Raw genomic sequence first — 27,221 nt, forward strand, 5'->3', positions numbered from 1 at the left:
TTACTCTTTTTTTTTTTTTTTTTTTTACTTTCATTATAAACAATTGCATGATATCGTATTGTGTAATTCAGTGTGCGCTCACACTGGGTTAAGTCTCCCTATTACATCTTTGAGGTTTTCTAATTATTCGTAACTTACAGTATGAGTAATATGAGTAAATGGTGATTACTAATAATTGAATTTTGTTTCTTTAGTATAAGTTCAATTTTTACTATTTTCTATTTCTAGATAGTGTTTTATTGAAATTGTGTTGGAAATTTTATTAAAATTTTCTTAAAATTGTTTTATCAAGTGTTTTCTAAAAATTGATAATGTGTATGAAACATATGAATTTCTTATTGTGTTAAAATTCAACTCAATGATACCTCCTTGGAAACTAATAGTACTTTATTCTATTTTTCATGGTTCCAATTGACTACTGCTTGTGAGCCCTGTTCCCTGACAGAAAGACGTAGATCGAAGAACGTCCAAATGGATTAAAACTTGGAAATCCTTCTTGCATGGAAACCTTCCCTGCATTTTGAGAAATCGGAATCGAACTCTAGGAAGAAGTTATTTTTTAATAGCGCATAGGAACGCTGATGGTATTTTATTCAAACGTCGTATTTTATTCAAATATTATGTAATAATAAGGAGACTATGTATTAATACGACAGAATTAGATAACAGAAAGAAGGAAACTCCTACTTATCACTTGGTAAATTCTCCATAGTGATCCCAATGTATGACGACCAAGTAATTCGAACTACAACCGACGCGAATATAATAAACACAACACAGCTTCAACACAACTCCAACATTTACTTACACAAATTATTAAGCACATTTTGCTTATTATACGTTGATCATAATATGTTTGTTTTAAAAAATATGTATATGTAATTATATAGTAATATAATTATAACACTTCATTTCCACGTTACACAGGCACTCACACGCGCAAAGACATTTTTTTTTTTTACAACACTTAAACATGTTCACCCACGAACTTGTCCAGAGTGACTACCTGGTCAAAAGTTTTACACACGCGTTTCCTTTTATACCGTTTTAACTGCTAAACAAGAAACATATCAAACAACAGTTATTTTAAGCTAAAACTACGATTGCGAATGAGTGTCCAAGACAAAATTCTATATCGAAAGCCCGAAGTTAATGAAAATAAATATAAATGATTAAAATATTCTCTAATTGGTTAATTCGGTTTATCGGCTAACCGGTCTACCGTGACCTCTAGTAAAAGTGAGAACCACTAGATGTGGAGGTTCCAGACCCAAATAGATATTAGTTCAATTCCCCGGACGAGAATTAGTGCAAAAACAAATTCCTCTTTCTTTCTTCACTCCCTTCTGAGTACGCTCCCAAATCTCATTAAAAAAAGAGAGAGGAGAAAGAAAGGGAGAATTATCCATTCCTCTGGTTTTGAGACGAAACCAATCATAACGAAAAAGGGTTCCAATCTTATAGTTTCACTGGCATGTTGATTCAAAGAGGAGACTGATGGTCAGTTCTTTTGGCAAGTTTCGATATTGATGTTTTTTTTATATAAAAAGGGGCCTATTTCTTAATTTCATTAAAGTATATAAAACCCAAGAGAAGAAATGACAGCAGTCTTGCTTTGATTCCGCATGGCAGTATGGTATTATGATTAATACGTTAAGTGAACAAATCAGCCCCTTCCCATCAGAGAAACTGGTGTTGGTCGCTATTGATTCCTTATAAGATGTTGTGAGTAGCTCACAAAGATGACTGTATTTCTTGAATTTCCTTGTAATTAGAAATCACGGGGCAGCCATATATATAATTACATTAAATGTCATTTATTGCATAATACGACTTATATGTGTAAGAAACATTTTACTAAATTCTTCCTAAGAAATAATTCTGATGTAAAATTTGATCCTAATTATAGGGAACTTGGAAAATTGACAATAATCATAGATACTGATAACTGATTTTATGTTTCAAGCCATGTTTCATGTAAATGCTAAGTATGTATAATTTTGAAATTATTTTACAAATAGAGTTCAATATGTTTCATTACACTATTAAACCCTTCTATCTATATTGATATCCATTTATCTATATTGATTTTCATTAATAGATTTGCATACCTTATATACTGTTGTCATTTACAACAGCTTCTCAATTAATATAGCTAATATAGGAACTATCACATTTTGTGGCATTTATTTTATGTATGTTCTTACGACAGTAGTTCTTTAAGGTACCGGAACCCTATTTCGTTCGTCTTTTTTTTATTATTTTACCATTTCAATTTTTACTCTTTTACCATTAGTCAGAATTAGCAATTGTAACTAATTCTTTAGCCAATGGCCTGTTTTAGCCGATTCTCATTTCTTAGTTATTTCATCTGAGTTTTAGTTTGTTTTATCTGGTATTGTATGTACTATGCTAACACAGGCTCCACTGGAGATTCGACTTTCTAACTGTTGTGAGTCATATGACCTTATCCTTACCCATACGACCAGTGTAAATACTGTAATCTCAGTAGAGTCAAATCATATGTATAGAATAACTGTTCTAACATTTCAATAAGTGACGTAAATGTTTCAGGTGGCAATTTAATTCAGTGTTCCAGAATCGTGAAATCTCTGTTTTAGATTGTAAACATCCAAGCTAAATTCATAATTAAACAAAAAGTTTGGCATCTGGACCAATCAATCATTGTAATGATTCCTTTTAAACAACTTTTAGTTCTACATATGAGTCTATCATGTATGTATAAAAAGCTTAATTATACTTGTATATGAAGATATGTCAATTGTTGAAAGTTTATTTTAAATTCTCTGTATCAATTTCCTTAATGATGATTACTACTGACTGATAATAACTAATGATTACCCAAGAGCATTGTTATGATTGAACTTATTGCATTCAACAGTCTTTTGTTTTGCGATCATTTTTGCTTCTTGCACGTTTATGTATTAATTAACTAGATAGGTAACTATTACTTTCATTAGAGATACTGTACTTTCTTTTTTTATGTGTTCAACCGTGTCTCAATGTGTTTCACTTACGTCTCATGCTATGGGTTATGACTTGTACTTAAACTTTATGGAGACACCATCATTATGCCATTCATATGTTGTCAGAAATAATCTACGAAAATAAGTCATGGTTATAGTTGAGAAAGACGAAATGCAACCATACGACTGTTAGGTTCAACTATTAAATTCTTTCCCCTTTTACTATATGATCATATTACCTTACCAACCGTCACCCCGTTTCTTTTAATCGGTAGTGTTAGGGATATTATAGTAAAATTCTCATCTACGAGGGTCACTCCAAAAGTAAGTTACCCATGTTTCGACTATGCCTCGCTCACTTCTTGGTAATTTTCAGGGTCGAAAATTATAAAGCAGTGAGAATGTGGCGATGAACTCAAAAATATGGTTATATTTGCCCTTAATTGAGTGTAGTTGAAATTTTGGATTTAACAGACACTTTTAAATCCTTGGTTTGCTTGGAGTTAGCAACAAGAGAAGGGAAATATGCAAAACGATGAAGGTAATAGGTATTACCATCACGACGCAATTTTATAGGAAGTTTACTCAGTGAAGGTTTCACAACAACGCAACAACAGAGGAAATTTAGTCAGTATTTACGGATGTTTGGAAAGTTGTAGGACGCGTGACATTGAATCATACGTCAAATACTGTACACGTGTATATGTGTCATCTGCATCGTATCCTGGGTGCGACAGTTGGTGAGAACTAATGAGAAGGCAAAAAGGGCAATAGGTTTCCATATTTAGGGGTCTGACGCAAACTATGGTCTGATCATCACAAGATTTGGGTGTGACCCTCGAAATACTTAAAAAGCCTTAGAGCCTTTAGCCTTATTCATTCGGCAAGTCAGCCTTCGGGTGATTTGGAAGCAGTCGAGATCACAGTGCAACGACCATCGGAGAACGACTTGTCATTCAACGGTACGAGAATTCAGTAAGGTATGTAACAAAGACTTATAGTACCATTTTCTTGTATTAGGGATGTCATATCAGTTTCCACTATTTGATTTGTCTACCTACGGTAAAGCTCTCCCGGTTATGAAAAGCAGTCGTATAATTGCATTTTGCCTTCTATCCTCAGAGAAATATTAACCATAAATATAATGTTAAATACTCATGAACAATCAACGTAATGGGCTGTATCTAGTTAAATTAATCATATAATAAAATTCAATTAATATTAATCAGAGCCTTTATTCAACTCCTAGATTAAATTCCCATTAGTCCCAAGTAGTTCTTGGTGTAAATTTTTATTCTAGGTGAGCTATCCCTTCCTTCGGGGAGGAAACATGGATGATAATATTTTTACATGAAATAATATTACACAAAATTGATTTAGTCGACCCTCGTAAGCCAACCATTGAGGTAGGTAAAACGCCTTGGATATTATGCAATCTCCCATACTTTTCGATCAGGGGATTGCATAACTGCAAGTGAAATTGAGAGTGACCAGAATTATTTTCTTTTTCTTTTTCTTTTCTTTTTTTTTTAAGAGCAGAAAATTAAACGTGCTCGATCTAATAAGTCTGATGTAATTTAAGACGCCTTTAATATTAAAAGATATACATAAAATTTTAACTTTGCTTTAAAGTGTCGTGGATTGTGCTTTCAACGCATGTATACTTTTCATAAAAATTGTAGAAAATATCGGTGAATGTGATTTTGATGAAAATTAGTGACAAGATTCAATTCGAGTTACTAAGCAACGTAGTAATAGTCACTCGATGCGCACATGCTTCTTTGAGCTGCTACACCGACGCCATCTTGAAATCCGGTAGGCAAAATCCAAGAATTCCCTTTTGCCACAAAAATGGAAAAGCTTTTGGAAGATAATATGTACGCGTTTCAAAATATATGTAAATAACCCACATGACTACACTCACGTGATCCCAGTTTTCATTCTTGATATCTCAGAATTTGAGATTAAGAAATAAATCGGTTACACTGTGTTTCTCGAAATCATATGTTTAATCCTTTAACTGTAAGAATTTCTAAAAGCAATGATAGTTAAACTAAAATTTACTCTTCCTGGTTAAAATTTATTGTTAAGTGTGGTTATAACAAACGGTTCTGCGTCCTCTAAGTTCACTGTCCAAGGAATGAAACAGGTGATAATTGGACGGTGCAATATGCGGGAAGTATAGCGAATGCAATAGTGTTTTCTACCCAAAGCGAACGGTGTGAGGGCCAATGGAACACGCCCCCCCCAAAAAAAAGGCACTTTCTTCGGTGGCCATATTTATATCATAATTTCGATAGTTATTCGTGATAAAGATATAATAAATATCGCAATATTGTTATGATTTTTGACAAATATGTTTTCTTCATGCGGGTTCATATTTACTTTGAGTTTGGTTTTGGTGATTTTAATAGTCTCGGTGGTGCCAAAATTTATATCATATTTTTGAAAAATTTTCAACGCACTTCGTGAAGAGTTACGGAGAGATTCATTGGTGTCTTTCGTGCTCTTTGTGTTTCGTGTTCTTGATTTGTGATTGTTATTGCAGATCTGAAGGATATATAGATTTGCGTTAGCTTTTTTTTTTTTCAGGTTGAATAATTTGGTATTTGACTGCGCTAAATATTAACAATATCATTTAAGACTATTTTATGTATATTATTGCCCCAATTTTTAAAAATAATATTTTTTTAAAAAATAATAAATCATTTCTTGCTTTTCTTTATCTGTTCAACTATTACCGGTACTGTTGTTTCGTATTCAGGTTTTGTGATTGGTTGAAGTATTTTTGGTAGCCAATCAGCCAATTGTTCGAATTAATGAATCGCGTTCTCATATAAAGTCGTCTCTCCTTATTCTCTGATTTGTTTTTTTGTAAATATAACACGAAGAGAAAAAGGAGATTTAAGATTGGCACGAAATGATATAAGAATGTTTCGAGGTGAAGCACTATAGTAAGGAATCCTCCTCACTCATTTTTCACATATGTATTGCGTAGGTTTTGAGATGTGTGGTGTTAGAAGCCTTCTTACACTGTTATGAGCACGGGGGGGGGGGGGGAGGCAAAAAGTTGAAAAAGAGAATCTCTCACATGGACATGTAATGTGATGGTTTTTCACACTGGTTTCTTTATTTTGTACTTTTTATGCATTGCGGTCAGGGTCGGATTAAGACTATTGGGGACCTGGAGCAGGAAAATAAATGGGGCCCCAATTTTAAAAAATAATAAATCAATACTTGCTTTTCTTCAAAAATAGGAGCGTTGACGACGTCCCGCTTCAACGATGTCTTTCCTTTACATACTCCAAATTTGGTGTAGGTATAGTATTCAGTTTTATATCTAAAATAGCGACGACGTGCACAGTAATTCCCGTGACTTCGTTCGGTAGGACTATTAACATTTTTACACTTCCTCTCTGGGAAAAATAACATATACAATATTTTTAAGTAAAGAAAATATGCTGTAAGAATTGTGTAAGCTGGGACTTTTCTTGTTTTCCTGTGGTATGATGGAAGAATAGATATGCTTGTGATCGAACTGAAATACAAGACAAAAAGGTTTCTGAAAGTGGTAAAATTAAATATTCCTAAAATTGTACAAAGTGAAGTGACCAACTAGCCCAGTGACCTAGGAAAACTGTTCCACCCCTGCCTCGCATAATAGTTACCTGTGTGAAGGAAAATATGTTTTTTTGCTTCTAAAACCATGTGCACATTCAGAACCTGGCAGCCATTTTACTATGTGTTTCAAGTGTTGCCAGCACATCTGCTAGCAGCCACTATGACACAACACAAATCAGCAGAGAGATATTATCACTGTCCCACTCCTCCCACTGTCTCACACCTCACACTTTTCCCCTACACATTTACCATCTTAGAATCTTCAAAATCGATTACATTCCCAGACGTCAATCAGGTAAATATAATATTATATAATACATACGTTGTACGTATAATAACCTACATTGCGTAAAGCTGGTCGATGACGAAAAGAATGGAACAGAACTGAAATAACACAGATGAGATTCCTAATGACTACTCTGAAAAAGACCTAAAAAAGAAATAAAAACCTAAATTAGAGATACACTTAGAAGTAGAAATTAGAATATAGTGTTCAAAAAAGAATAGAAAATTTTAGTCTCTGTTCGTATGGACATGTAGAAAAAATAGAAAAATATAGACTACGTCGGTATGAACATGTAGAAAGAATAGAAAAATCTAGTCTATACTGGCATGGACATATAAAAAGAATAGAAAAATCTAGACTACGCTGGTATGGGCATATAAAAAGAATAGAATATCCATTTATGTTAGTATGGAGACAGAGAAAAAATACAAAATTTTTATCCATGTTGGTATGAGCATAGAGGAAGAATAAAAAAAATGGCTAGAATGGTATGGATATATAGAAAGATCAGAATAATCTAGACTACGCTGGTATGGCACATAGAGAGAAACAGAAAAATCTAGTCCACGTTAGAATGGACATAGAGAAAAAGTAGAAAAATCTGGACTACGCTAGTATGGACACGTATAGAGAATAGAAAAATCTCTCTTGGGTGATATGGACATAGAGGAAGAATACTGTATAAAACAATTATCTATGGTGGTAAGCACATGGAAAAAGAATACGAAAAAGTATCTACTGTATGCTGGTATGGATATAGAGAAGGAATAGAAAAATCTAATTTATGCTCAGTGGCGGCCTTTATATAGGGCGAACCGGGTAATCGCTTAGGGGCCCGCGTTTTAGAATAATGCCCTTCAATTCACTCTCTAGTATTTCTGTAGATCAGTACACATCACTGAAGTGCTCTGTGGTGTCATCAATATAACTTTTTAACTCTGAGAAGATTTAGAAGTTTAGCTAAATCCGGGTTAGCTGCCAGAAAATCTTGTATAAGATTTCTTTTAAAAGTTTCACTAATCGAATGGAGGAATTATGTCAAAACAACTGCAACTTTATGTACTAAGCAAAATCTTTGTACAGTGTACACCTTTATGTGTTTCTTGAATAATATCATTGGCAAAATCTTGGTGCATTACTGTCTCAGTTTATTATTATTATTATTATTATTATTATTATTATTATTATTATTATTATTATTATTATTATTATTATTATTATTATTATAACCTATAACAGGCCTACAAAATTAATATTAATTCTGAGAATAAACAATAAAAGAAAAAGAAAAAAGAGAGATAAGATTTATAAGATAAAATAAACTACTAAATCACATACGACCACAAAGATATATTAGAATTGTAATACTGAGTGTCTACTGAGTTTCAATTTCAAAATTCCAGTATATTCAGTATAACTATCAGCAAAATTCCAGTATCTAATACAATGATTTTTTAAAAGTTCTTTAGGAACAATCACGCTCTTGATGATTTCATATTTGTAACTGTTTTAACAACAAATGAACATTTTATTTTTAATAAATTTAGTTAGCCTTGGTTTCTTTGAAATACAAACGATTAGGTATATGTAGCTGCTCATGAAAGTGCTGAAATCTTTACACAAACAATGTGCCAGATCCATACCAAGCATTAAAACTAGCCCTCAGTTTCCCATCATTAGGCACACTTTCACTGACTTTACAGACTAGTTTGCAGCCCTGTATATTGTACTTGAAGCATTACATATAATATAATGCATCCATCGTTATTATACGTAAAATATTGAAGAAAAAAAAACGGAAACTGAAAACAGTATTAGTAGAAAGGGGAAAGACAGTGACTATCTGCAACCCCAATAGAGATGGCATCACGTCTTAACACCGGATCATTAGGGAAAATCACAATTTATTATTTCAGTAACTGTACTGTATTACATAAGTATTGTTATTCTATAAAATCACTTTTTTCATTATCCGAAGCACAATTTCACTACCTTCCTTTGACCGTTAATCTCTTATTCATGACTTTCATGACCCGTAGACACCATGCTCGGAGGCCTGATACAGTGAGCCAAGAGCATTATTTGTATTATATAAATGCATTATAACTTGTATAAATGCATTATAAGTTATATTATAACGCATAAATAATTGTGTATTATTCTATTCTAGTTATATTGTAAGATTGTTATTACCATGGACTTTTGGAGTTCAAAAATCCAGGGTAGATTATAAAGAATGATAATATTTGTATATTTCATAATTTTTCCAGTATGTGGATCAAAATTCTAGTATATTTCCAGTATTTCTAGTATCAAAATTAAATTCCAGTATAATTCCAGTATTTCAAGTATTTCCAGTATCAGTAGACATCCTGTAATATCATGTTTTTATGAACACAGTAACAGTAAAAGACATCTAAAGTAATTACTAAAGTAAAGGGAAATAAAGTCCATAAACTTACTAATCAAAAACAATTATCAACAGATACACTACTGTTAAAGCAAACTCAAAATAGTAGCATTAGCAGTGTTGTTGAAATATTAATAACACACATTGTTATCATACTACAATTAATTTGCCTTATATAATAAACTAGCATCGATCACAAGCTTTTCTGGGTTAAATTAAGAGAAAATAGTAACATGTTCCATTAGTCAGTCTTTTTTACTATTACTAAAGCGCTCTCTGATATCGGTCATTTTCGATGATTTTGATATTTCTCCTCCCTCCCTTCCCTCATGTTGCGGGCCAAGGCATTGGAGGTGTCATTGTTCATCTCAGCGACAATAAAAACTGTGAATTCGACACTGATATTGATAGTTTCCATCATTTTTATGTATTTTCCTCTCTTCCAAGTTGCGAGGCTGAATTTGGACGTGAATTAAATCGGAAGTGTCACTGTTCAACTCAGTGATCCCCAAAACTGTGAATTCGACACTAATAGTGATCATTTTCTCTCCCAAGCTGCAGGGCTGAATTTGGCATTAAACATCATCGAAAGTGTCACTGTTCATCTCAGTGACCCCGGAATCTATAGATTCGAAATTAACATCGATGATTTTCGATCATTTATAAAAGTTTCTCCTCCTCCACCTCCCCTAAGTTGCACCGTCAACGTAAAATATGTTGAAAATTTGATCGAGATTGGTTGGGTGGTTCAAGAGTTAATAAGTTTTATTTATTTTTATTTATCTCCCCCTCTCCTAAGTTCTACCGTCAAAGTGATATGACAAAAACCATCTCAGCTCCGAACCTCATCTATGTTAAAAATTTGATCGAGATTGGTCGTTTGCTTCAAGAGTGTTTAGTTTTATATATTATATATATATAATTCCCCTCCTCCCCTTCCCCTAGGTTCTACCGTCAAAGAGTAAGGACAAAAACACTTCCAGACCTAAACCTCATCTATGTTGAAAATTTGATCGAAATCGGTCGAATGGTTCAAGAGATTAGGAGTCACAAATATAGTCACTTTCAATTTTATAATATAGGTGAGGCATAATATTGCAGATAGAATATCATAATCAAATACTTATCAGTTGAAATATCTATACTATAGATCATCTAAACATGGTAAAATTGCTATAGCTGATCTTACGTAGACAATGAGTAACATACTAAAATAAATGTTAATGTTATTTTGTATTAATTTTTTAAATCATCTACACATAGTTATTAAAGGTGCATTCAAAAGTGCAATTGTTTTGGACTTTATACAAATAAATGGCAATCTTGTCCTCAACCAATTGTATGTAATATTAAAATTTAATAAATGTGTAAACACCCAGGATTATCAACAATTCCATTTACTGATTTGAAAAGAAATATAAGTTGAAAATACTTCCGTCTATCTGATAAAGTTCCAACATCAAATAACCTTAGAAGAGTTACATACGATATTTTATTTTCATAAGAGTTTATTCTATAAGTTTTAAAATATAAATATCTCAGAAACCTATTCTGAATCTGTTCAATTTTTGTAACGTGCTGCTTATAATACGATGTCCAAACTATATTTGCATAACCAAGTTTGCTTTGTACTAGAAAATTGAATAACATAATAATAACATAAGGATTATTAAAATCTTGTACTTCTTATCACAGAACCTAGCGATCTAAAAGCTTCATTGACAACCTTTTCTATGTGAGCCTTATAAACACAATTTGGTATTTACAATGACACCCAAATCATTTATTTTCTGAACTGTATTAAGATTAATGTTTATTAAGGTATAATTATAATGTATAAGGTTTCTATTTTTGGAAAATGTGATAGATTGCTATTGTTTGTTTGTTTGTTGAAATTTAGCTTTCCTTCCAGCACCAAGGCTATATGAGACATGCACCCTACAATTTAAGATAGAATCCGAACTAATCTAATATGTTCAAATTGTAATGTTTTCCTACCAGGAATCGATTCCAGGAGCAAAGGTGTACATATTAGCCTACAAAAGCGTCACAAAGAGTATTGGCTTGATCTTGAAAAAGACTGAAACATAGAAAAACTATCGATAACATATATCAGACTCAAATTCGAGCAACAGAGCTCATCCGTGGCTAAGCGGTTAGCGTATGCGCCTTTGGCGTCGGAGGCCCGGGTTCGATTCCCGGTAGGAGCTCATGTGGTTCGGATTCCACGTTAATCAGTAGGTCCACGTCTCATATGGCCTCGTTGCTGAACGGGACGTTAAACTCAAAAATCAATCATCATCAAATTCGAGCAGAACAACGGCGCTGGAAATCTATTTCAGAAATTCTATTTATTAGCCATTGTTCAATGTATAGCTTCATACAATTTAGCATTCAGGAGTCAGCTCGAAAGAAATATTAAAAATGAATTTAAAACTTTATGGCAACCTAAAGCAAAAATTTAAGAAAGATTGTTAGAAACCAACTACTACTCCAATATTTTTGATTGTACACGCGATATTGCTTATAGACAAAGATACCGCTGAGATCGAGAATAATTCTAATATTTTATTGACGATATTTCGACAGCTGATATTTTGTCGTCGACACCTTGGCTTTTGATATTGTACTATGCAATTGACAAAAGTCCCCGTGAGGATTCCTCGCCCCAAGCCCCGCAAAGGCTAACGTATGAAAGAACACTTGTCTAATAAGTTTTACACATGAATATGACAGGAATATGGCAACAAGGAAGATGAAAATGATGCTGAAACCATGGATGTAGTTACAGAGACCTCACATACAACCAAACCAAGTAAAATGCTGAAATAGAGGATTTATGTTGTTGATGAATACACTGACTCTTTAATCCGTCATTTACACAATGAAAATGGAACGGTTTTTCGTAATGTACTATTTTGAATAAATGTTTTTAGTGTGAACGTTATATCAGTGCTTTGGTAAGGATAAATATATTATGGATTAAGGATAAATATATTTAACTATTTTAACAATTAACTCTGATATATTTCCATTAAACTGAGAATAATATATTATGCCAATAATTAACACTGTTTGTCCGAATTCCAAAAATTCTTTTCTCTCTTTGGTCAAAATATAGAAGTACTAAAAAAAGATAAAGTAAAATTTAGATTGAAAGTACACGGAAAAGAACGAAATGAATTCATAAGTCTACATTCTCAATCCCCAATCTCATCGAAATAAAAGGTTACAAACTCACCCAATAAGGTAGCACCACTGCTTGAGAACTTAAATTGTCAATTACTGCGTAGGAAAACTTCTCTGTTATATGCATCATATCTATTTCTATATCTTTTCCAGGTCTTACATGGAATGGTTTCCTCACTGTTTCGTGATATTTTTATTTGTGTTTCCAAACGCCTTTAAAGTAGATGGCGTTCACGAGCACCATTCTTGTTTCAGCATCCAAGGAATCTGTGCAAATTAGAATCAAATATATATACATTTACAAGAAAGTCGCTAATGCGATATATTAAGTTGATTAATTTCTTCATCTGTTCTAGAATATTACAATTGTAATACTTTAGGATGTACTGCTTGGTAGGCAAAAATAAATAAGTAAAATGTTTATTAAAAAGTTCAAAGAAATGAGACTTCTATAGCGCCAAGAAGTACATACGTTGTTCCTCTGGCCGTGTGCACCAACGAAGTTCAACTGTTGAACGAGTGTCATAACCAAACTCGGTGAAAATGTCTGTTGCACCAACAACGTTCAAGGTTACGTCTAGGTCAAATGGTGGATAAATTTGGTTTTAGTTTGAACGCCCGAATTTGGGGGTTTAAACTTCGTTGATCCAAGTCAGTCTGTTTATTTCAATAAGGTCTTTGTATTTTTCCACTAATGAAATTACAATACATTTCTCGTGTTCGGAAACATTTTTTGCTTGTGATTTCATTGTTTTTCCATCACAATTACGATCACTGAAATTAGACTACTCAACTCTATGTACATAATCTCGAAAGTCGAAAAGACCGGCACGCGCTTTTGCTTTCTTCATTTGTTACTTTGTTAAACGAAGGTTAGAGACAAAAGACGACAACCAATCAGAGTCGATTTTACAAATTGACCGAAGTTGACTCAAACCAGATACACTGACCTTCGACTTTCAATGGTGCAACAAAAGTCCTGGAACCACGTTTAAACTTGAAAGTTTATTGTTGAACGCGTTTGAGTGAACACTCGTTTAAACTTCGTTGGTGCACACGGCTAAAATAACTTGGGACAAACTACTTAGAATGTAAGTTTTCTTGCAGAGGAATCATTTTAAACTAATAACTATTGAACTGGTAATACACAGAACTTTAAGAGAGTTGTATCTTTCTTTTAAGATGTGAAGTAAAGAAAACAGAGCAATTAGTTTAATATCACACGTGATGAACATTGTACTGCGAATATTGAACAACGACACTATATATTGGAACAAATGTAGAAACGAAACAAAGGGTTCGTCTTTAAATTCAATTCAGCTTATTTCCTCCTTAGCTTTATACATAATATTAGATTTGTCAAGTTGTACACATAATTAGTACATATTAAAAAATGTTATTTACCATGAACCTTCATTTTCTTCTTTTAATTGAAATTTTCGATATGTGTGGAGATAATCTTTGGTAATTGTTTATACATGTATCACCGGATCCTAATTTTCTTTACAACTTTTTTTTTTAACCTGTACTATAAAATAAAATTTTACACAGAATATTCCGTAAACTTTATTTCAGGCTTTAACTACCACCTATTAACTGTAATCTAACAATTCACCTACCATTATTTGACAGTTAATACGCGATAATTAAAAACTGAAACAAAGTTTACAGAATGCTCTCTGTAAAATTATATTTTATACAGTACCTAAGAAAAGAAACAAGGGAAAAATATAAAAATGGAGATATAAAGGAAAGGATTCAATGACACAGCATAAATTGTTGCCAAAAATGATCTTGGCACAGGCCGAAAATTTCAATTAAAACAAGAAACTAAAAGCATAATATAAGTCACGCTTCCCATGAATATATGCACTAGTATCAAGGACGTTATAAATAGAGGATCTGCCTATTAAATGGATGAAGCCAAAAAACAACCGAGCATCGGCACGTCTGATTGGCTACTCTTGTTTCTGCCATTGTCTGATTGGCTACTTTCGTTTCCGCCATGATTGTTGGCTCAAAACATTGAATTCCTATTGGGCGGAGTGGGCAGAGTAGGGGTGGCGAAACTGTGACGTATGGCTTCAAGATTTTGTTGTAAGGGCAGATCCTCTATTTTATAAGATCCTTGACTAGTATATATTTTTTCACGCTCGAACCTAGCCAAAAAAGTAAATACATATTTCTGATTGGTTGCAGTTTGCGATTATTCAAATCTTCCGGTGCATGTATTGTGTATTATAGTAATAGAAGAAAATTGTCACTTTGTGATAAAAAATAAAAATATAATTATGTTTGGGTTACATTTTGTAAGAACATGAAGCATATTTTTTTCCGCGTTACCCTAAAAAAATACTCACTTTGTTCACAAGGAAGTGGGTGAGTTTCGAAGTTGGACCACCCGAGTATGACGTAATGTAACGTGGTATTATCATGGGTGTAAAAGTGGAACAAAACGAGCCCTACGCTACCGCCCACTCAGTTATGTTTCGTAACGTAAAAAAATAACTTTTTATGCATTACATATTACGTACAAGGACAAATTAATATTATTTTTATATTATTTTAATGATAAAAATGTTATGACAATTTAAAAGAAATTAAAAACTTTACTTGGGCCGGGTTTGAACCCACGCGAAAAGCGTTTATTATTACTACTAGTCTGTTGCTCTAGCACGCTCGGCTACGAGGACCGACAGCAGCACGCGTTTGATTTCTGTTATATGTACACTACTGGGCGAGAAACGGATAACTTAAACCAAGCAGAACTGCGTATTTAGCTCCTATGGCTAAGGTGAATCGTGATTTAAAAAATTGCAGTGCACTATAGCTTCAATCACTATAGGAGATACAGTTACACGAGTTTAAATTACAAAACTTCTGAAGAATATCTTTTCAGCAATTTCTTAAATTTAGGAATACTTTTCTCGTTTTAATTACAGGAAAGCGTTAAAGAAGAAAAGCGATTGCTTTACTTAGTATAATTGTTGAAACCTTATGGAAAGCATTTATTTATTTATTTAGCAAAAGCTTTCGACTAAGTTGACTGAGAAATTCTGAGAGCAGTACTAAAGAAGATCTGGCTGGCATAAAAAGATCAAAGATTCTCATTAAAAAAAAAAAAAAAAAAAACTTAAATGCAAGTAAAATTTAGAAAAAAAAATGTCAGAGGAAAGAGTAAGTTCAACATATGTATTCCTTTCACGAATGTGTTTATTTAAAAAAGAAAAATAAATGAGTATATATATATATATATATATATATATATATATATATATATATATATATATATATATATATATATATATATATATATATATATATATATATATATATAAATGGAATATAAATTTTTACTCTATTAATAATATTAAAATATAAGGGAAACAGTTTAGTCCGAGGACGAAACCTATACAGATAGATATATTATCACACCATAATGGGTCGTGCTATTTGTGTACTAATATTTCTTTCTCATGTTAATCGATGTCAAATTCGCCTCAGATGCAAATAGCTTCATATACTCCACCACCTTGTAAAAAATATGTCCAATAACTTTTGTGTTGGGTTAGGTGTTTTTTTTCTATATTTTTACCTGGTTTCATTGAAATATTTATACAAACTTATTAAATTTATTAGTAAAAAAGAATCCTCTTTGGTATTTATTTAGGTTATGTATTTACAAAATTTCATATACCCCATTGAACATTTAAAAGAATATTTACATTAGTAATTTGGTAAATACTAGGGAAGTGGAAAGAAAAGATATTTTTACCCTGAGAAATGAGATTTTGAATTTTATTTTGAGTAACTTCCTCCACCCATTTGTTTATAGTAGAAGCGGCTGCATTTGGGTCCGAAGCAAAATTCACTAGTTCTGCTTTGGACAAGAAATATTCCTCTGCAATATACTGGTATTCATCGAGAATCGGGATATTTTCTTGAAGGTAGATTCTGTTTGCGACATCAAGCCTGTAGTTCTTGGTCACCTTAAGAATAAATAAATAATTTTTACATTTTATGAAAATATGGACTTGCGAAAATTAAATATTTGAAAAGAGGTATAGAAACGTTTCTGCGATATTCATATATATATCTATATATCTATATATCTATATCTATCTATCTATATATATATATATATATATATATATATATATATATATATATATATATATATATATATATATATAAAAAGAGAACGTACAAAATCCTTTGTCCGCTCATCACGCTAATACGGCTGAACCAATTTCTTTCATTTTTGGGGGGTTATTAGGATTTGGACCCTAGATGGTTTTTATCATATCACTTTAATTTTCAATTACCAGTGTCTTGAGATAATTGACCATTCAGGTGTCCACAAATCCTTTGTTAGTTCATCATAGGTAAAAATAAACGTATTTATATGCAACCCGCATGACCGTGTCACTCGGCGGGTTAACATAAATGACAGGCGATATACAGCGGAAAATAGCTTGAATCTTCTGTTTAAAATTTTTTAATTGATTTGCTTATTTTTACAGACACTTTTACAATATGCCAGCACCGGGATGACCGCAGCGAAGCGGGGCGGGTTAACATAAATGACAGGCGATATAATGTTAAGATTTACTGCAATCTTCTGTGGTTTTTATCATATCACTTGAAAGCGAAAAAGTAAAAATTATCTAAGTAACAAAGTTTATTGCGTTCCGGGGTGACCGCAGCGAAGCGGGGTGAACGCTGCTAGTATATATATATATATATATATATATATATATATATATATATATATATATATATATATATATATATATATCAGTGTTTTATTTAAGCGGTATCGCATCGCAGTTTGCTACACAAAATTCGCCCATAAAAAATTTCCCATTGCACATTCCTCACATTTCGAACTTTTCCCATACGTAAATCCTTATAGGGTGCCTTTTTAACAAAAGAGACACTGACCAAAGCTTAAAACTTTACTTTATTTTAAATTATAATTTGTAACTGTTTCGGATATCTAGCATATCCTTCTTCAGTCACGATCGAAATTAATGAAAATACAGACATATATATAAATGTTGTTATAACAGAGTTTAAATTCTTTAACCGTCATATATATATTCATTGTTATAAAAAATTTTTAAATTCTTTTAACAGTCATATATAGAGTCATTGTTGTACTTTTTTATTTTTATTTATTTATTTATTTTTCTTATTTACCGAGGCCTTCAGCACATCCTATAAGTCTTCGTGTTCACTTTCCATTTAATCACTTCCTTTATTTTTGGTTCTTATAAGGGCCTTTTATTTATTTTATTTTTTATTTTTTTTTTTAAAATAAAGGAAGTGATTAAATGGAAAGTGAACACGAAGACTTATAGGATGTGCTGAAGGCCTCGGTAAATAAGAAAAATAAATAAATAAATAACAATAAAAAAGTACAACAATGACTCTATATATGACTGTTAAAAGAATTTAAAATTTTTTTATAACAATGAATATATATATGACGGTTAAAGAATTTAAACTCTGTTATAACAACATTTATATATATGTCTGTATTTTCATTAATTTCGATCGTGACTGAAGAAGGATATGCTAGATATCCGAAACAGTTACAAATTATAATTTAAAATAAAGTAAAGTTTTAAGCTTTGGTCAGTGTCTCTTTTGTTAAAACAATTAATCCAAAGCCATGAATAGTCTTACTATAGGGTGCCTTTATGCAAAGTTTCAAGTTTCTATCTCATTGGGAGTACTTAATCAATTTGATGAGTGAGTCAGTGAATCAGTGAGTCTGATAACTGCATATTTTAGGGGCCCAGTACTCGAATATGGTTGAAGCTAGGAACGTGAGATTTGGTACATAAGCACATCTCTCAGACATATGCTGAATTCTAAACTTCATATTTCTACTCTTAATATGAACCGTTTTCACAGAGCCTCAAAATTGGCGATTTTACTCAAAAGTCTTGTTCATGTATAACATGCTTACTGCAGTGCAGGCCAGTTTTGATGTTCGCAGAACTTAGCTGCCATGCACTGACTTGCATGCTGATCAGTGAATCGTATAAAATCAATATGTTATTGTGCAGATGTGGATTGTTAGTTCAATTAACTCAGATATTGACTTATAATTTATTCATGAATTATAAATTTCTCAAAAGGATGTAAATGGGGATGAGAAATGACAATTCACACACAACTAATATTGTGGCAGGTTATGCTTTAACTCAATAATTTCACATAAAATAGCGACTAGATTTGGTAGGAGGTAAGAATAGGAGAGAAGAAGGGATTTTACTATTGGGATAGGAGATGAACACTTGTCTTAATTATCCTTCCTTCTTAGTGATGTCGTAGTTGTTCTAATTGATGAAATGGCTCTCCGAAATTGCTGTGAAACTTTCTGGCTTGTAAGCGATGGAACCAATGTTGAAGATTGGATTTGAATTTCATCAAATCTGATGATAATATCTGGATGGTGTCCTGGATGGCTTTATGGACTGCTTCTGCGGTGATGAACTCTCAGGTTCCAAGTTCGGGACGGCCTGGAGACGGCTCTGGCCTCCAATAATGATTACTTTCTTACTTCGCTTTCCACGACACAATCTACATCGAGAAGTGTGCTGTAACAGTTTTGTTAGAAAACGACGATGACATCTTTGAGTATTCAACCAGAACAGTAAGTACGCCAGAAATTTTTACTTGGGGGTGTGTTCAAAATAAAAGGGGGGGTGCTTTCAGAATAGTGATATAATTTTTAAACAGACTCAAACAAGAAAACAGTATATTTTGTTACGCAACTATTGCAATACTACTACTACTACTACTACTACTACTACTACTACTACTACTACTAATAATAATAATAATAATAATAATAATAATAATAATAATAATAATAATAATATCAGCTCTTCGCAGTGGTAGGTTCAATAAAGTAAGTTCACACATTTGAGCATTTATTATTATTATTAAACTAAGTAATACAGTGAAACCTCTCAAAACGGACATCGGTGGAACCGATTACTTGTCTGTAAATAAGAGGTGTCCCTAAAAAGAAGGGTTCTTTCTCATAACATCACACCACACATATGTATGGCATGGAAGAATAAGAAAGTTTGTCCTCTTATGAAGATGTCCATTATTGAGAAATGTCTGTTAAGAGAGGTTTCACTGTATTGGGAATTAACGTCCACTATTTTACCCAATAATTCCCCTACACGCGAATTGATTACATACGAATTATTGTAAGTATTTTGCAAAATTCTGCTATTATTTCAAGTTATTCACCCCCAGCAAGTTTTAGTGGGTGATTTTTTTTCCAAAATATTAATTGAGAAAAAAATCCCTCGTCCCATGCTGAAATCACATTCGTTTATTAATTAATACTGTACATAGTTCCAATTTCAATATTTTAATATTCTAACCCTGTAGTTAACGGGGGCCGCGGTGGCTCAGTGGTCGCCCTCCCTGCTGGTCTAGTGACTAGCACGTGCGCCTTTGGTGTACGGGGTCCCGGGTTCGATTCCCGGTGGGAGAGCCTTTGTGATTTTAACTGTCCTCGATATTTCTGTGTTCGTGTCCCTGTTGCTCTAGGTAATTGCAGAAAGCAAGTAAAAATGAGTAAAGCAAGTACAGTTAGATATAAGTAGTGTAAGTAAGTTACTGGAACACGTTCGGTGAGTCAGTTGACTTTTAAAAAAAAAAAAAAAAAAAAAAGTGGTAGAGCGTTCACCTCTGGTGCTAGGGGTCTCGGGTTCAAACCCTGCTCCCGCCAAGTGAACTTTGTGGTGGACAAACACTGTGTGCGTGGGTTTTCTCGAGGTTCTCCCGTTTCCTCCCACTTTCTTCATTCCACCTTTTCATTCATTACTCATCATCACCGTCTCCTTTAGCCTAACCGGCATGACCGTGGGACGTAAAACTAAAAAATTTCATTTTTCCTGTACTTAACGTTAATTGTTGAAATATTATTTGATCTCTTAATCTCCGTTCCTGCCCTTCCTGGTTACGTTATTCGCTCTGAATATCTTTCATAAGAAAATTATTCATTGATTTAGTTGTTTTCCAGAAACCCAGTTTTTCAATTTACAATATTCTGTATCTTACTGTTTTGTCTTCTTTAATATACCCTAATTTTAATAATCCCAGGGCTCGTAGTGGTCTGGTCTCTTGTAAATAGTTGAAAAGTGATCAAAAAATGGCCAAAAGCACACAAAATCTCATCATGCCCCTTTTTTCCTTTGTCAATTTCTCGCTCTCTTTGTTTGTTCTTTTGTTTCTTCTTTACTTTTTTTTTTTTTTTTTTTTAGATTCCTCTTTTCTTAGGTTTTCAAAATATGCTTTGTAGTTACGGTAAGCAGACTTAGCAGATCTAAAATGCTTCTGAGTAAGTGGAACCAGTTCTGGCCTATTTCCGAATTTCTTCATCCCAGACATTATATTTAACTTCGCATTAAGATTTCTCAAAAACGTGAAATATTCAAATTCATCGCCTACTCTTAAGAAGAACATACAAAAGCATAACACAAGACGAACATGATGAAGCATACAAACACACACACACACAACGTTGAACGGAGCGTTAACTATTACGAAAGAAAACTAAAAGATTATTATGATAGAAGAAAGAATAGACACAGAAGGGTTCTCAACCCCACCTTGAGAACTTAAGCATCCACCTTCCGTCCATTGTGCTTTAGAAAGAATAAAAGCTGAAGTGAGAATGAAGCTGACTGTTTCACATACTGAAGCTTTCAGAAGAGTAATGAGTAACAAGTTTCTGCCTTTTTCCATTTGTTTTTATATTTTTCTTAGCAAACTGCCAATGCAAAACATAAATCACACGAAAAAGTCACTTTACCTCTCTGAAAAGTAACTTTTAGTGACAAATTTGAAAAAAATAACTTTTAGTGACCAACTTGAAAAAAGTGAATTCTAGTTTTTTTTTAAAAAAGTGACTCGCTATAAGCCCTGTTCCGCTCAATGAATTTACGTGAATAAAAATATACTTTACAAAAAATTAAGCTAGCGCCAAATGCGTTCCTGCATAACACTAGACTCAGTCTAAAATATATATATAATTCTTACTTCAATCGATCTATTCATTTCTAAAAACATTTTGACTACACCCTTCTAACGTCCGTCCGTCGAACTTGCAGAGCAGGCTCGAAACCAGCCACAGATCTTTGGGGGCCATGAATATGTTAGGAGGGGCCAAGTCATTAAAAATTCTCTTACAAATATCTAAATTGTGGATTTTGTATTGAGGTCTGGAGGGGACATGAAAAATTTAGGGAGGGCCAGGCCCTCCCCAACCCCCCTGTAGTTGTGAGCCTGTTGCTGAGTAGCACTTACCAACTGAATCTGGTATAAGCTTATTACTATATTGTCACATTTTTCCTTATTGAGGAGGAGGTAGGTGAATGACCGCTCAAGACGTTGCCAATTTCAGTCATCTGCATCTGTACATCAACCTCTTTTCTCGGAAACGACCGCGGAACCCAGAAGGGTAAGTATCAGCGGTCTGTTTTGTCAATTGTTTTGATCGAAACACCGCCCGAAACAATGAGGTCGTGTGGTTCTCGAAGCCGTACATGAGAACGAGGTCGCTTCGTATTTTGAAGTGAAATAAATAAATAAGAATATTGCCTCCTTTCCTAAACGCTAAACCTTTTTTAACTTGATGTAATAAATAACCTATATGATACTGATTGATACAATTGGATTTGGGGGAATATTCGTTTTCCATCCAGGGGTGTGTGTAAAGAAATTTGGAGGGGTGTTAGGGGGGTGTTGGAGGGGTGTAGATTACTCCCTGAACCAGAAGACTCGTGCAATGCAAAGGAATATAGCGTGATGGTTGAAGGAACACTACTATCCATTTCATAAAGATAGGCCCCTGACTTGGCGGTGCTGCCGTGACGTCCAGTCATAACTTATATTACATTGTCGTACCTCGTTGGAATTGTTGGAATGTTGTCTTTTCAATACTTAAGACATACAAATTTTCTTTGTACTGTGTAGTGAGAAAAAAATAGAAATTAATGAAAAAGTGCGTATTTTTTCGTACTTTTTTGGTAAATCAATGTTTATAGGACTATATCTCGGAAAGGAGATAACATAAAATAATTTCCTGTGCACCATATGTAGATGCATATGTTACCTGTAAATTCTGAAAATTTCATTACTGAACACGTAGTAGTTTTCTTGTTATTCAGTAAAAAGTGAGACATCATTATCTCTGAATTGCTGCGGTGTATTAACAATCTTAAAAAACTTTTAGAAAGATCTTAAAGTAGCTTTTTCAACCAAACTGTTTTGACTTGTTTTAAAAGATAAACAATCACAAATATGACATTATGATTTTCTCAGCTTTGCGCCCTTCGCTATCGCAGTTTATACGGAGTGCTACGTTGCCACATTTTCCTGGCGCGTATACACTCTCAGACGGACGGGTATTTAAACTTGTCACGCACACTGTCCGGCACTTTTTAGATATATTTTTAAAATTTTATGTCTCCACAGATTTTAAACCAATTTCTTAGAAATTAACAGGATATACAGAAAATGTGCCAAATGTTCAAAATTAGAAAAGCGAACTCTTATTTTGTTTGGATTTGCATGTGATGGTCTTCGAAAATTTGTTGCTTTTTGTCAGTTTTTCACTTACTGCACGCAGTACAAAATACACTTGCACAGAAACAAATACAAGCATAAACTTTATTATATGATACAACCTTAGTTGATATGTAATATTGAGTTTACACTTCACAGAAGATCTGTTCCACCACTTGACAGACATACTAATAGCTCTTGCGTAGTTGATTTGTAAAAATCGCGTAAAGCTGGCTTCCGTGCAAGGCTTATGTGAATAATTAGTGTAAAAAGTTCCTGGTTTTTAATTAAAGTAACACGCTTTCATTTAGAAAACAAAGATTTTTGTTTTAGTATTTTTTCTTTTTCTCAATCTGCTGTTTTGCGTATTGATTCATAACTTTTACTACTATTCCTTGAGAGCTCATGTAGTTTGGATTTCACGTTAATCAGTAGGTCGACGTCTCATATAGCCTCACTGCTGAACAGGACGTTCAACTCAAAATCAATTCAACTTTTTTTTACTATAAAACTTCATCGGTAAAAACAGCTGAAACACTTTATATGCGGAATACTCTGTAGATAACCCAGCATTTTGATCAATTCCCGGGATACCACTAAACAGGGGTTTTGTATTTACTTGAATTTTATCGCTCCAAGCTACATCAGAATCTGTCTTTGAATAGGAACGACACGTTTTTTTCTCTCTTTCCCGGCGCAGCCGCAGGTTCACTTGAAACAGAGTTACTATCTTGTTCACTCCCGAATACGCCACTGAACACAGAATAATCAATGTCATTACTATTCATTACTAACTCATAACCGTCTGAGTTGGAGTAATTCATCAGTTCTGCAATTTCATTATCGCTAAAAATTTTGCTTCTTCTTTTTGTAATACCGCCGCTCGTAAAGAAATATCCATATATATATATATATATATATATATATATATATATATATATATATGTATATATTTTAATCAAAAACCACGACATATACTAAGGAAAATATAAATGCCCATTCGTCCGTCTCATTGCAATGAACCCATATGGTGTGAGTGCATGTCTAAGATTTTGACGCCTACGAACCGAAGGGAAGTGTTGAAGGCGTAATCAGTGCAACGTGATTAGACGCAAATACAGCCCTCGTCACCTACACATTGCATAGTTTTCTTTCGTTGAAAGAAAACAAAGGACCCATTCTGTGTTATTGTATACATTCGGCAGGGGAATTGATCGCAGAACTTGGGTGAACACGTGATTGCCAAGGATACATTTCTTTTTAACCTTTAACATGTTCGTAAGCTGGAAAGTGTCTATACGGTAGATCTTGAGGTAAAAATGGAGCCATTGTTAATAAGTGTACAGGAAGATAACAGGAGCAGCGATGAGTCAACAAACCCATTACGAAAGTGAATGAAGTAAATAGATTAAGAGATGAGTTTTTGGATGTTTTACTTCAACGTTTTATTTCGATTAAATTGAGATGTGTAATGCATTATTATTATTTTTATGATGTTGTGAAAGGTTATAATAAATACTTTTTCCTATTACATTCTTATGAAGTAAGCTTCGCGCTACAAGCTTCCTGAACGCGACAACACTGCACGACAGCGTTGCCGCACTTCCACTTACTGTATGCTGTTTCTTCATATAAGCGCGGGGAATTTAAAGATTGGGCTGCAACATGGCTCACCGCTTAACGCAGAGAACATTTTGAAGTAAAAGAATTTTTTAAAAAAATAAATACTCTACAACTAAACCCTTTTTTGTTAATAGTTCCAAATATTTGGAACACTAGACTTCCAAATTTTCGAGCAGTGTTTTGTACGTTTCTCTAACTACCATGGTAAAGGAGATCAGAGCGTCGTACATTTGTTTTAATTACACAAAAAGTATCAAGTGATGAAAATTGAAATTCTCACAACTTACAGTTAATGGATGCATCTAGATATTGTACACAGGAAATTATTTCACGTGATCTCTTTTCTGAGATATAGTACTATAAACATTGATCTATCAAAAAAAGTACGAAAAAATACGCACTTTTTCATTAATTTTTATTTTTTTTCTCACTACATAGTACAAAGAAAATTTTTTATGTCTTAAGTATTGAAAAGACAACATTTCAGGAATTCCAACGAGGTACGACAATGCAATATAAGTTTTGACTGAACGTCACGGCAGCACCACGAAGTCAGGGGCCTATCTTTATGAAATGGATAGTAGTCTATTCTTCCAATGGTGAAATGAATGTAATGATTTTACAAATACTTGTCTGGGTATGTACAGTTGGAATAAAATGTTCTTTGGGGCTGAATTGATGAATCAAATAAGATTGAGAAAAGATTTTAAAACGATTCGATTTTAACAATAATTTTAAAAGCCCAATGAATATGTAGTCGCATTAGCTTTTTAGTAATTTCATAATATTGCATAGTACTGCACATTAGTATATCAATTTGAATTATTTGTATGTAAACATTGTATTTTTTCCTGCCTACACACACACACACACACACACATATATATATATATATATATATATATATATATATATATATATATATATATATATATATATATATATATATATATATATATATATATAGTTCTTAGGACGTGAAACATATAATTAAATACAATAGTTAAGATTTTTGTACTTACTTGTAAACTTTGTAAAACTTGCAATACACTATCTTGTAGTATTTTCAAATCTTCGGGAATGTGCATATAGCTCGATATTTCAGCTGCAGTCTTTCCCTTGGCTAATGCATAAGCTAATGCCACAGTTAAGTATACGCTCAAAGGCGAAACAACCACATTACCGTCCTTACGAGACAGAAGCTAAAGGAAAAACAGGATTATTAAAAAACAATATTCGATATATTTTCCCCTAAATCTTGAGTAGTTTCCTATACTGATATATTTTGTGTTGATGTGAGAAAATGGATGAAAAATATCGTAAGAATCACACGTAAAACCAGCATGTTGATGCTCATTGCTGCACTGATATCTGCAGGCTTGTTACTAGATTGCTTTCTACCTTCGACTCTGAAAGCAGCATTTGGCAGAGTCGTTAAATTACGTGATGAGAGATACGTTAAATTACGTTAATGAGAGATAAGTAATAATTACGACCCTAAAAGTGATTCAGCGAAGTGATTGAGTTTACATCGAACTGAAATAATCAGAAAAAAATAAATGCAACCTTATAATTCTAGGTAGGAAAACTCGTACTTTCACAAGTATAAGCTACAGAGCACGAAAAAAAATCTTCAGGTGCTTTACCTCAAGAACTATAGGACATTCGGCAGTATTTGAGAGATCGTAACTGCTATAAGCTGTAAGAAATAAATCAAATCAAATAAAGATTCAGCAAATGTTCTCTCCATTTTTCACTATGTTTAAAAGATGTGAATTTTCAAAACATCAAAGACGAAATCATTTTGAAAAGCCATAAGAAAGGGAATTGGTACCTGATGATATCAGGAATTTAAAATAAACTATGAGCAAAGTCTCTTAACTGGTACCGCTTCTACGCTCAAATATTGATGAAGAGCATACGGATCATTTACTATTACTATTACTTTCCAGAATTTGAAGTTTTGGAGAAATGAAACCATGTTTTATTTAATCTGCCAAATTCTTGATTTAATTAGGTATTTTAAAAATTAATAATAATACATGATTTTTTTCTCCAAAACAAGTATCAGTGCTCACCATAAATAAGTTACTTTACATGCTCTGATTGGCAGCGAAGGCAAAGTCAAAATTAACCTCTTAAATGGATATAATATACTGTTGTTCCGGTCTTCAAGTTAAATTAAATTCAAACGCGTAGCAGTGTCCACATGAAGGAGTTTGGTTTGTATAGTATTATTTTCTCGATATTGAAACCGGGAGTGGTAGATTTCTATCATTTTCGAAAAAATGAAATGAAAGCTTTACGTCCCACGTTTATGCCGGTTAGGCTAAAGGAGACGGTGATGATGCGAGATGAGTGAAATGCTGGAATGAAGAAAGTGGGAGAAAACGGGAGAACCCCGAGGAAACCCATGAGCACGATGTTTGTCCACACGGCGCGAGCTGGGATCGAACCAGGGACCCCAAGCACCGGAGGTGAACGCTCCACCACTGAGCCA

General features: G+C 33.2%; 1 protein-coding gene across 1 annotated transcript in view; it reads right to left on the reverse strand.

Moving 5' to 3' along the window:
* Positions 1–27,221, reverse strand: part of LOC145685043 (serine protease inhibitor 3/4-like) — a 71,177-nt gene that overhangs the window by 18,311 nt on the left and 25,645 nt on the right. The window contains 3 exon segments of the mRNA XM_081757387.1: positions 12,546–12,760; positions 16,269–16,482; positions 25,744–25,923. Of these exon segments, the coding sequence (XP_081613513.1) occupies positions 12,546–12,760; positions 16,269–16,482; positions 25,744–25,923 (609 nt within the window).

The sequence above is a fragment of the Thermobia domestica genome, chromosome 5 (genome assembly GCF_964235325.1).
Source record: "Thermobia domestica chromosome 5, izTheDome1.hap1.1, whole genome shotgun sequence".
Classification (NCBI taxonomy): Eukaryota; Metazoa; Arthropoda; class Insecta; order Zygentoma; family Lepismatidae; genus Thermobia; species Thermobia domestica.